Source organism: Aquarana catesbeiana, linkage group LG11 (assembly GCF_042186555.1).
Source record: "Aquarana catesbeiana isolate 2022-GZ linkage group LG11, ASM4218655v1, whole genome shotgun sequence".
NCBI classification, from domain to species: domain Eukaryota; kingdom Metazoa; phylum Chordata; class Amphibia; order Anura; family Ranidae; genus Aquarana; species Aquarana catesbeiana.
Window position 1 is genome coordinate 205,504,869 of NC_133334.1, and position 13,484 is coordinate 205,518,352.

Here is a 13,484-nt window from a genome sequence, read left to right on the forward strand (position 1 = left end):
GATGCTTTATTGTAAACAGAATTACATATGACTGGTCATACTAAACCTACTGATCACTGTAAACAACAGTGAATGAGGTCATGAATTCTCATACCTTCCTGTATTAATTTGTATGTGGGTAGGCAGAAATCAAAGTGTACTTACTTTTAAACTCTTTTTTTTTTTTTCTGAGTTCAAGGGACATAAACGATTTATTAATTGCCTGTATCCTTACTTTTCTAGCTTCTGTATCCCTTGACTTCTCTATTCGGCCTCACATCCTCTTGGTCCACTCTTATAAATCTCCAGCCTTTTGTGACTACTGTGGAGAAATGTTGTTCGGCTTGGTGAGACAAGGCCTAAAATGTCAAGGTAAGTGAATCTAAAAGGTCAAAAAAGATGATTTAGATCATGTTTTCCTCATCCTATTGGAGTTTCAACCACTTGCCAACCGTCCAAAGTAATATGTCATTAATTTACTACTGGGGTTATGGCAGCAGGTAGCTGCCATAAGGCTGTATTATTTTTTCTGTGGCTGATTCGACATCTGCTAAAAGTGATCCAGGCGGAATCACTTTTGAGGGGCGGCAGTCCCCCCCTCCCCCCGCTGCTTTCTGATCCTTTCCGCATTTACCGGAACCATCGGTAAAGCCAGAAACGATCTGATGTTTTTGCTAGATAGGCAGGAAGTCGAGTGAGGGCTTCTAAAGGTAAATGAGAGAGCTGGGGTCTTTTTGACCTCTGATCTCTCAAAAAAGAGAACCTGTCATGCTTATTTCTGCTATAAGGGATGTTTACATTCCTTGTAATAGGAATAAAAATGGTTTAAAAAAATAGACCGTGTAAAAATAATACAAATAAGAAAAAAAAATATTTAAAGCGCCCCATCCCTCCGTGCTCGCATGTAGAAGCGGACTCAGATGTAAGTCGCGCCTACATATGTAAACAGTGTTTAAACCACACATGTGAGGTATCGCCCTGATTGTTAGAGCAAGAGCAATAATTCTAGTGCTGGACCTCCTCTGTAACCTGTAAACGCCTATGGAGATTTTTTAAGTATCGTAGTTTGTTGCTGTTCGACAAGCGTGCGCAGTTTTAAAGCATGACATGTTTGGTATCTATTTACTTGGTGTAACATCATATTTCACATTATACAAAAAAATGGGCTAACTTTAGAGGGTTTTTTTAGAAAAAAATTGCGTTTGAAAGACTGCTGTGCAAATACAGTGTGGCATAAAATATTTTATTCTCTAGGGTCTCTGCTAAAAAAAAATATAAATGTTTGGGGGTTCTAAGTAATTTTCTAGCAAAAAATACTAATTTAAACTTGTAAAAAAAAGTTCCAGAAAAGGCCTGGTCAATCTTTTTTTCTTGCATATAGCAGTGCCAGTTATTATTTGTATTTAGTCTGAATCTGGACTTTTTCTTCCTCTGAGAATAAGCTCAGATCTCCCTCATCTCCACCCCTACCCACCTCCAAGCACTGCCCCTTGTCTCTGCCTCCACCCACCTCCTAGCACAACCCACTTTTAGAGAACAAATAAACCAGCAGCAACAATAGACACCCCCCCCCCCGGGTCTGCAGCAACAGTATATTCCAGAACAGCAGCAGTAGATTTCTGTGTCCCTAACAGTGATCAGTACAGATCGTATGCATAGGTCACACCTAAGCATTATGTGAATGCACAGAAAATGCATTTCGTACTGGTGGTGCCATTCATTGTTAACGGCATCCCAAATGCAGTAGGCAGATGCGCATTAAAACATTCATGAAGCTCAATGCTCAGAAAGGTACATGAGCTACTTTGTCTTTGAAATGAATGGACTGCCCTGTGGAATACATGGACTGCCCTATGCGTGTAGCTTGTAAGTGCGTAAAAAAAATGCATACAAGCCTCAGTGTTCCCAGCAGTGACCAGTACAGATCTCATTGTCACCAGCTGTATCAGTCTCTCTTTGACCTGTGCTGGAAGCTCTTTGTCTGACAAGTAAGAAATGTCCACCCACTACACAGTGATTAGCTTTGAGCTTGAAGAGAGTGTGGGTGGGCTGCTGCCAAACAAAAACATGTACACACTTCCTGCCAGTGCCAGTCTGACTGATATGCTGTGATGGCAGGGCAGTGTGTCAGGTTGGCACTTAGCTCAGCTCATCTGGGCCTTAGAGCCACTTCTACTTGTCACTCTATAATACCAAAGAGGGTGGCTGTGACAGATAGGCAGGCATACTGCACTGCCACTACCAATATCACATGTTGCTGTTGCTTCCTCCATCAATGTGACTGAATGAGGCATTGACTATATCATAAGTCTCAGGTTGCCTCATTATGAGGATGACCCTGGACAGGGGGAATATATCACTCTGTTGGAGACGGATCCAGACAGTGTGTAAGGTACAGAAGTGCGAACAATATGATGGACATTATGCGTGGGAAAGGAGTTTGGAGGGTATGACAATGAGCAGTATGTGCAGGAGAAGATTCTGGAAAGTATTATGGGTACCTAGGTAGGTGTAGTAGAGGAATTTGGAGGGCATGGTGCCAATATAGTACAGTATAGGCAGGAGAAGAGTCCCAAAAGTATGAAGCAGGCATTATGTGAGGGAAAGATGTTTGGGAGAGCTAGTGGGCAGAAGAGGCTATCACAACATGGGAGTGTAGGCTGCACACTTAAGCACTAAAATAATTGACACTTAAATAAACCAAAAGTATAGCAAAGTGGTAATAAATGGCCGCGGCACCTTTATTGGTATTAAAAAAAAAATGCAACTTTATTAAATTCATAGAAAAAAATATTTTAAAATTTTATTTTAAAATATATAATATATACCGTTCAGTCATAGAACTCAAGTAAATAGCGAATAGCATCAAATAATACGTCCCCCCTTGATCAAGGGTGACAAAACCACATAACAGGTGCTGCGACAGGGTGGGAGGGAGGAGGAGCTCGCCAAAGCCAATTCCAGGTCAACTGCGACGGGAGCCTGCATATGGGGTGCTTATATAGCCCCCCAATGCACGTGTTTCGCGCCTAACATACCAGCTCACGATTTAAAGGTACAGTACAGTAATTTTTTTACATTTAAATCTTGTGGCCACCACAATCCCATGTTGTGGGTACCTAAGATGTACCCACTTTTCCATGCACGATATACAGAAAAGGCATGTAAGACTAAGGGGGAAAGAAATGGAATTAGAAAGGTCACACATTTGATAGTTTTTATTACTAGGTAATTTTTTTAATTATTTTTACTATGGTGACACCGTGACAGGTTCTCTTTATGGGGACATCAGCAGTTTTCTACATTGCTGCTGTCTTTCTGGTTTCCATCAGATACAGATCAGTGACAGAAATGCTGCTGTGATGTGCAGTGTGAAAAAATGCAGACAAGAATTAAATGACATCTCAGGTCCTTTCACCGCAGCACACTGCACCATGCTGCTGTGCGGAGACTTGAATGAAAGCCACATTTGTACACACTCAAAGTAAAAAAAAAATGTAAGTAAACCATATAATGAGCTGAAATGGCGCATTGCACATCCACTTCACAACTTTGCAAAACTGACACCAGTTCACACGCTAAAATGGAGCATGGAATGTGATGAAGGGTGGGGGCACCCAGAAATGTCTTCCTTTGAAAGTACGTGCTTCTGTACCATGAAGCTTGGATAATAAAATTTAAAAAAATTAGCATTTCTGTTTTATTTACGCTTTTTTTTTTTTCCCGCTGCTGTGGACCCGTGGCGCCTGGTTGTGCCTTTACAAAATTATCCCAATCGTTATATTAACTTCCCTCTGGCCAGTATGGGCATTAACCACTCTGTGAGTTAATAAACCTTCAATCCATATTTACTTGTGTATATATTACTAATGTTCCCACTAACTCTGCATACTCCTAGGGCAAAAACTGGGATAATTACCTATATCAGTCACCAAGGTCCAATTTGTCCCCATTCCTCTCTTAAAAGCCCAGGCCCACCTTACCCTTTTTCTATCCTATTACCTCTTCTTCGTGATATGGGGACCCCTCCACCTCTCTATCCTGCCCGCCTTCCGACCCATTTTCATTACATATATATCCTACATATACCAAAGGCTGTTTAAACCTAATCCAACTACTCCAGATTTTACAAATTCTCACAAAAATATCCCTATGTACATGTATTAGCTCCTCCATTAGTTTAATTCTGTCCACTTCCATAAACTATTTTGTCATAGTTGGTATTTTCTTTGAGTTCCAATATTTCAGAATTAATGCTTTCGTTGCATTTAGCAAAAACGGTACAATAGACATTTTATATCTTTTCCTTAAGTCACTAGCAGTGTGAAAGAGACCTTGCCATGGGTCTTACCTAATCTCAGAGTTGCTTATCATCGTAATTGTATTAAAAACTTTCTTCCAATATATCTGAAAACTCGGCCAGTGCCACCATATATGGGCATGTGTTCCTTCCCCACCACAACCTCTCCAGCATTTCGATGACGATCCTGAATTAATCTGATGTAATTTTGATGGAACATAATATCACATAATATCACCTAGCCAAAAGTTTATAATTCATTTTTTTCATCTTCATATCTGCTGAAGATGAATATACGTACTCTATTAATTTTCATTTTTAATCTTCTGAAATAAATCGATTTAGTTCCAACTCCCATCCATTTATAAAGTTTAAGAATCCTGGATCGAAAAGCAACACCAACATTTTAAACAGATTAGAAATACCATGTTTAGGTGTCCTACTCTGGTCCATGAGCCTTTCCATTGGGTTCAGCTTGCGTATTGAGCAGAGAGGTCTTGGCAAAATGTTGAAGTTGCCTATATCCAGGGCTTTTTTTCATCGGGAACGTGGGGGAACGCAGTTCCGGCACCTCCAGCACTAAATGTATGTAATAGCATGGGGTGTGGGGTGTGCTGGAGGGTCTATTGATATTGGCTTCTGGGGGATCTATTGTCACTGGTGGGGATCTGATTTTGTGTGAGGGTCTATTCTTGCTGATGGGGAATCTATTGTTACCGGGGGGGGTTTTATGTTCCTGGAAGGGATCTACTGTTGAGGGAGAGGTCTATTTTTACTGGCTGCTGGAGGATCCATTGATGCTGGCTGCTGGGAGATCTGTTGTTGCTGCTGGGGGGGAGCGTCTAATGTTGCTTGGGTGGATATTTTGTTACTGGGTGTGATATTTTGTTGTGGGTGGTTCACTGTTGCTGCAGGGAATCTATTGTTGTTGGGGTGGAGTCCATTGTTGCTGGGGGAGTCTATTGTTGTGTGGGAATCTATTGCTGGGATTCTATTGTTGCTGGCTGCATGGGATCTATTTTACTGCTTTTCTTTTTATCATTAACATGTTCCATACAAATTGAAAAAAAGAGGAAAGAAATAAAACTAGGCTCACTTATCTCCTTCCAACCCAGCGCAATAAGTTTCCAAACAGATTAACACATGCTGGCACTGTGATTAATCACAATAAGAGAGAAATATATAATCTGGCTGCCACTTAAACTAAAAAATAAATGAATATGAGATACAACAGTCTATCACATTAAACAAATGTGAAAAGACACATAATATCAAAGCGGCGCTCCTGTCAAATTGCTGAGAATTGACACAATTGCATATAGGGTAAATGCACATAAAGTCGCTAAACATTAAATCGCAGATCTGACAAGTGGATAAACGTGAAGGTAAAGTTTGTGGCTAGCTTCATAAGTGAATAAAGAAGTGGAGATGGTCGGATAGTGCACCAATCACCGTATTTAAACCCGTGCTCCACATGACCCTCTGGGGTTCAAACTCACCACAAAGTTGCAGGTAATAAGCATTCACGATCTCCCACTGATTTACTGCTGGGCCGGCTTGGAAATCCACATCATTAGCGTATATAAGGAAAAAAAAGACAGACTTCACATAGAGTAGTACTATTTTCCAAAGGATTTATTAAAGATGTATGTTGTCCAAGTTGTATATAAAAAAAGCCTCGCTGTTTCACATAACTGCCATCATTATCCTCTCATCCAGTGACTTAGTGTCAGGTTTCCAAGCTGACAGTGTTCAGCCAAAGGAACGGAAATGGATCGGAAATGGCAAAAAGCCGTGCGGGAGACACTGTAAACCAGTGAGCCGCTCAGTACAAATCCTTCCCAAAGATTATGCTGGACATTAGAGCGCAGTATATGTAGATCTATTCAATACGCCGTGAGATCATTCCCTGATCGATTTCGTCTTTCCGACTTTATCAAAGAGATTTGATAAGTCGGAAAGACGAAATCGATCAGGGAACGATCTCATGGCTAGATCTCCAACATCCCATGGTGTGGGACCATATCTAGATCTTAGTTCTATTAATGAGCAAATTCTCTATTGTTATGAAGTGTCACTCTGCTCTCTTTCTGTAAGCATGCTTCTTATCAGCACATAGACATATATTATTTATTTGTACTTTGTCTTTCTCTTACACTCCAGCCCTGCTGTACAGGGACTGCAAAAGGTTGATACCGTGTCAAATTCAGGTACTTAATGTACAGTGTACACTGCTTGCTTGAAAAAAATTATTTGACAATCTATTAATGATTACAGAGCTGCATTAATTTGTTTCTTTTTTATAGCTAGAGTTCAGCTCACACAGCACCCCATATTGACAGAAAAACACAGAATTGTTGACATTTTTGCAGATTTATTAAAAAAGAAAAACTGAAATATCACATGGTCCTAAGTATTCAGATCCTCTGCTCAGTATTTAGTATAAGCACCCTTTTGATCTAATACAGCCTTTTTGGGAAAGATGCAACAAGTTTTTCACACCTGGATTTGGGGATCCTCTGCCATTCCTCCTTGCAGATCCTCTCCAGTTCTGTCAGGATGGATGGTAAACGTTGGTGGACAGACATTTTTAGGTCTCTCCAGAGATGCTCAATTGGGTTTAAGTCAGGGCTCTGGCTGGGCCATTCAAGAACAGTCACAGAGTTGTTGTGAAACCACTCCTTCGTTATTTTAGCTGTGTGCTTAGGGTCATTGTCTTGTTGGAAGGTAAACCTTCGGCCCAGTCTGAGGTCCTGAGCACTCTGGAGAAGGTTTTCGTCCAGGATATCCCTGTACTTGGCCACATTCATCTTTCCCTCGATTGCAACCAGTCGTCCCGTCCCTGCAGCTGAAAAACACCCCCACAGCATGATGCTGCCACCACCATGCTTCACTGTTGGGACTGTATTGGACAGGTGATGAGCAGTGCCTGGTTTTCTCCACACATACCGCTTAGAATTAAGGCCAAAAAGTTCTATCTTGGTCTCATCAGACCAGAGAATCTTATTTCTCACCATCTTGGAGTCCTTCAGGTGTTTTTTTAGCAAACTCCATTCGGGCTTTCATGTGTCATACGCTTCTGTCGGGCCACTTAGCCATAAAGGCACGACTGGTGGAGGGCTGCAGTGATGGTTGACTTTCTACAACTTTCTCCCATCTCCCGACTGCATCTCTGGAGCTCAGCCACAGTGATCTTTTCTTCTTTACCTCTCTCACCAAGGCTCTTCCACCCCGATAGCTCAGTTTGGCTGGACGGCCAGCTCTAGGAAGGGTTCTGGTCGTCCCAAACGTCTTCCATTTAAGGATTATGGAGGCCACTGTGCTCTTAGAAACCTTAAGTGCAGCAGAAATGTTTTTGTAACCTTGGCCAGATCTGTGCCTTGCCACAATTCTGTCTCTGAGCTCTTCAGGCAGTTCCTTTTGACCTCATGATTCTCATTTGCTCTGACATGCACTGTGAGCTGTAAGGTCTTATATAGACAGGTGTATGGCTTTCCTAATCAAGTCCAATCAGTATAATCAAACACAGCTGGACTCAAATGAAGGTGTAGAACCATCTCAAGGATGATCAGAAGAAATGGACAGCACCCGAGTTAACCACTTCGCATCCAGGCCATTTCTGACACTTCGCTCCTACATGTCAAAAATCATCATTTCTTTGCTATAAAATTACATAGAACCCCCAAACATTATATGTTTTTTTAGCAGAGACCCTAGAGAATACAATGGCGGTCATTGCAACTTTTTATCTTGCACGGTATTTGCACAGCAATTTTTCAAACGCGTTTTTTTTTTTTTTTTAAAAACAGTTTCATGCTTTAAAAAAAAACAAAACAGCAAAGTTAGCCAAATTTTTTTGCATTGTGTGAAAGATGAAGTTATGCTGAGTAAATAGATACCTAACATGTCACGCTTCAAAATTGCACACGCTCGTGGAATGGCGCCAAACTTTGGTACTTAAAAATCCCCATAGGCGATGCTTTAAAATTTTTTACTGGTTACATGTTTTGAGTTACAGAGGAGGTCTAGGGCCAAAATTATTGTTCTCGCTCTAACATTCGCGGCGATACCTCACATGTGTGGTTTGAACACCGTTTTCATATGTGGGCGGGACTTACATATGCGTTCGCTTCTGCGTGCGAGCTCACGGGGACAGGGGCGCTTTAAAATTTTTTATTTTTTTTTTATTGTTAATGTTACTTAAAATTTTTTATTTTGACACTTTTTAAAAATTTTTTTTTTTTGATCACTTTTATTCCTATTACAAGGAATGTAAACATCCCTTGTAATAGGAATATGACACGATCAGTCCTCTTTACAGTGAGATATGGGGTCAATAAGACCCCACATCTCACCTCTAGGCTGGGAAGCCTAAAATAAAAAAAAAAATAAAATGATCGCCGCTTCACAGCCGAAGCGGCACCGTTTATTTGAATGCAGAGGCTGGGCGTGACATCATAACATCGCGCCCGGCCTCCGAACGTTCATAGAGACTCCGGCTGGTCCGCCAGAAATCTCTATGGTGAACATCCGGCGCCCGCGGATCCGCTATCCGACTCACCGATCGCTGAGGTGAGTCGGTAGAAGCACCGGAGGGCGGCGGGAGGGGGGGGACATCCCCTCTCGCCGCCCGTAAGAACGATCAAGCATCAGAACAGCCGCTATGATCGTTCTTATGGTGTACGGAATCACCGGCTGAAAATGCCGGTATCTGAATGATGTCTGTAGCCTCAGGCATCATTCAGATATAAGCCCCGAAAGTCGAGGCCGTCATATGACGTCCTCCGGATGTCAAGCGATATGAGTGTCACAGCAAAGGGTCTGAATACTTAGGACCATGTGATATATTTCAGTTTTTCTTTTTGAATAAATCTGCAAAAATGTCAACAATTCTGTGTTTTTCTGTCAATATGGGGTGCTCTGTGTAAAATAATGAGGGAAAAAAATGAACTTAAATGATTTTAGCAAATGGCTGCAATTTAACAAAGAGTGAAACATTTAAGGGGGTCTGAATACTGTGTGTGTATGTATGTATGTATGTATATGTGTGTGTATGTATATGTGTGTATATATATATATATATATATATATATATATATATATATATATATATAATCTATTCAAATAACACACCCGAACTCATCTCTTCACAACACACAGCCACAAAAGCAAGAGGATTCTTGTTGGGCAGTGGATTAGTACTCGGACGAACATACTTGGACCAAATTTTAATGGTTCAAAAATTGTCAGGCAAAATGGCCGGCCCTCACGCATGTTCGCTTCATCAAATCTGGCCCTTTTTTGAAAAAGTTTGGACACCCCCACCTTAGTCTATAAAAAAATAAGTTTAATCACTTTCCGACCAGACTATAGCTGAAAGGCGGCTACAGCGCAGTCGTCCGGTTCTGGGACGACCACATTGGGCGTTCTTTCTGATTGCTATGTCCATCAGACGCATCACATGTAAACAAATGTCGGTCATGGGCATTTCTTTTCCTCAGCGCTGTCAGTGTGTAAGGAAAGGAAAGCTGATAACCGGCTATCCTGTAACATGGGACATTTACACTGATGATCAGTGCAGCCCCATCTGTGCCAATCAGTGCAGCATATCTGTCCATCAGAACAGCATATCAGTGCCCATCAGTGCCTATCAGGCCATCATTGCAGTCTCTTCAGCGCACATCAGTGAAGAAGAAAAATTACTTATTTGCAAAATTTTATAACAGAAACAAAAGTTGTTTTTTTTTTTTTCAAAATTGTCTGTCTTTTTTCATTTGTTTAGCAAAAATAGAAAAATCCAGTGGTGATTAAATACCACCAAAACAAAGCTATGGCTGTCTCAAAAAATGCTAAAAATGTCATTTGGGCACAGTGTTGCATGACTGCGCAATTGTCATTTGATAGCACTGAAAGCTGAAAATTGGCCTGGGAAGGAAGGGGGTAAAAGTGCCCAGTAGGCAAGTGATTAAGGTAATATTGAGAAAAAGACAAAAAGACATGGGCAAATTCAGTGGTAATTGGGGTTCCTTCATGTTACCATCCTCACCTTACCCAAAATTCCTCCTATATTTAAATCTGAATGCCAGCAATTTAACGTTTCACAATGTTTAGACTAAATTAAATAAATCCTGAATAGCTACTATTTTTTTAAAGCGTTTATTAGGGGAGAAATGAAAAAGAAGTGTGTAGTACATCTCTGCAATACATGCAAGTGTTCTCTTCAAGGGGTTGTAAACCCTCGTGTTTTTTCACCTTAATGCATCCTAGACATTAAGGTGAAAAAACTCCCCCCCCCGTTTTACTCAACTGAGCCCGTTCATTCCCCCGCCGGAGATGCACTCTACGTCTCTGGCTGGAGTTCTCAGCTCTTGATTGGATAGATTGATAGCAGCGCAGCCATTGGTTTCCGCTGCGGTAAATCAAATTCGATGATGCGGGGGGGCGGGGCTGAGTCCGGCATTCCGTGTCTATGGATACAAATGCTGGACCGGGGAGAGTGCCCGCAAGGTAACCCCCAGGGAGAGCTCTTCTCCTAGGGGGTTTACTGATGCAGGGAGGAGCTGCGAGCGCCGTTGGGGGACCCCAGAAGACGACGATCGGGGCCACTCTGTGCAAAGCGAACTGCACAGTGGAGGTAAGTATGATATGTTTATTTATTTTTTTAACGAGCGTCTAAAACCCTTTTAAGACTCTAAAACGAGTGAAAAAAAACCTGGTAATCTAACAGAGGAGCGCTGAGATCCAAATTTCCCATTGTGGGCTGATGACACAGTGGGGCTGATTTACTAAACCTGGAGAGTGCAAAAGTTGATGCAGCTCTGCATAGAAACCGGCTTCCAGGTTTTTTGTCAAAGCTTAATTGAAAAAGATGAACTTAGAAGCTGATTGGCTATCATATTCAGCTGCACCAGATTTTGCACTCTCCAGTTTTAATAAATCAACTCCAGTGCCTCTTCTGGGCTGAAATTACAATAAATGGTGTCAGCCCAGCCCAGATTTCATTAGCTCTGATCAACAGCTTTTTTATATACTTATCAAACATAAAAACAAAACATTTTTATTAGTGTATTTAATAGATCAAATATGAACAAATAATATAAGGTCATTGTCCAGGTTTATATACACAAAGTAAAATGGTTGAGTTTTTTAGTAGTTATTTGCTACTATTTTTTTCTAGGATGTGGACTTAATTATCACAAGCGCTGTGCCTTTAAGATACCAAACAACTGCAGAGGTGTTAAAAGAAGTCACTTGTCCAGCCGCTCATTCACCGGAGCAAGTTCTATCACCAAGCCTAGATCAGCGACTCTGCCAACTGGAGGAAGCTTGGAGGACCTAGGGGGGCACAACTCAGAGCAGCTGGTAAGTTGTAGGAGAAGGCTTTGAAGTCAGTGCTGGGACAATGGGTGGGTAGAAGCGGAGGCTGCCCTGGGTACAGCAGTTTACTGTATGGAGCGCCAGCACGTTCATTCTACAAGGCATTTTGACAAGCGGATGACTGCTGGGGGTAGCATCCCCTAAGCTTGCACATAATGAAGGGGAAGGGGGGGTGCAGTTTGGCTTTTTTGCTCTTGACGCTGGATGACCTTGTCCCGGTACTGAGTATAGTAGTTATATTTACAGATGCAAAGCCCGGACATCCCCCATAGAAAGAAACATTTTGGGCCCTCTCTTTAGAAGTTCATAATCGTTGGTCCACAAACTTGATTGCTAACTTGATATACTTTTACTGACCAGGATCTTGGTATAAAGGAAGAGTGTAACTTCTGTGACTTGAGGTATAAGTAAAGATTTCTATGGTACAATTGGGTACTTCGCCAACCAGCTTGTCTGGATGACATTTACATTAACAGAATATTAGAAACTCATAAACCACAATTTTTTAAAGGTACTATCTTTTTGTTACAGGTTTTCAAGAAGTCTCGTATTCCTTCAGTCGGTGGGCGACCAATATGGAAGGATTGGCAGGACATGAACCGGTTAAAGGTTCCCCACACCTTCCAGGTTCATACCTATACACGTCCTACCATCTGCCAGCACTGTAGACGACTTTTGAAAGGATTATTTAGACAGGGCATGCAGTGCAAAGGTATACACTTCTTAGCTGTGATGTACCATAAAAATTTTATCCTAAAAACAATGAATTTTCACTTCATGCCTGAATCTGTTAATCTTTTCAGGTTTTATGGGATGAGTTTCTTCATGCACATTTCCATGCCTTTTTGATGTGTGGCGGTGTATTTTGTACACATTTTTTATGTGTTCCAGATGTTTTTCCTTTTTTACATTTTTCTTTATTTCCTTGTTTTGTTTTTTTTCTTTGGTATAATGCATTCCAGTGCGTTCTTGATGCATTTTGATGCGTTCAGGTGCGGTTTTTATGTGTTTTGCTGCATTGCAGTGCAGTTCCATGTAGAAAAATGCAGCATGTTCTACTTTTGTTGACTGTACTGGAACGCACTGCAATACATGTACATACATTTTTGATGCAGAAAAAATGCACTAAACTGCCTGTGGTGTGAACCAGCCCTAATACATCAGTCTGCACACGTTAAAATAAACTTGTACTAGGAGAAATATGCTACTAGTTATCACATTTCCTTATTGCTAGTTGTGTGGCAGTCAAGGTAATCAATGGCTTCAATACTATTTGAGTCAGTGACCTGAAAAAATATGCAAATCAGGCATTCTGACTTCACTATGACTTTGAATATTTATTATGGTTCAGTGACACAAAAAGTATGGAAGACAGAAATGGGCAGGCAACTAGCATTTTCAGAAGAGGGATAACAATGGTAGCCTACTTATATTTTTTTAACATAGGTTTTCCAAACCTGGCATTATTTTGTCTGCTCTTCAGAGCAGGCTGTATGAAGAAGGCCATCAGTTTCTGCAACCAACTTTTCGTTTGAAGGTCAAAGCTGTGAGGGTGTCCCACTTGCCTGAGACAGAATAGTTGCTCTGGGGTGCGGCATTGTCATTCCAGAGCCCGCTGGTGTACAAAGCTCCAAGTTTTAATGCGGCCATTAAGCTTGCATGCTGGTCACACCCTTTAGATAGAATTTCTATGAGGACATACACTGTGAAAATCCACTCGTGCAAAAGAAATTTAAAAAAAAAGGAATTTACTGGTAGACAGTTCGATGATTGAACACAGATTTAGATTTGTCTTTTTAACAAACTGTTTGGGTTTCCCTTTTAGCAA

At 41.2% G+C, this 13,484-nt stretch overlaps 1 protein-coding gene across 1 annotated transcript in view; it reads left to right on the top strand.

Moving 5' to 3' along the window:
* The window catches only part of LOC141112385 (serine/threonine-protein kinase D1-like), a 220,376-nt gene that overhangs the window by 142,417 nt on the left and 64,475 nt on the right, over window positions 1–13,484 (top strand). Inside the window, exons 4-6 of the mRNA XM_073605181.1 lie at window positions 223–351; window positions 11,457–11,641; window positions 12,188–12,368. Coding sequence (XP_073461282.1) covers window positions 223–351; window positions 11,457–11,641; window positions 12,188–12,368 — 495 coding nt within the window. The remainder of the gene's footprint in view (window positions 1–222; window positions 352–11,456; window positions 11,642–12,187; window positions 12,369–13,484) is intronic.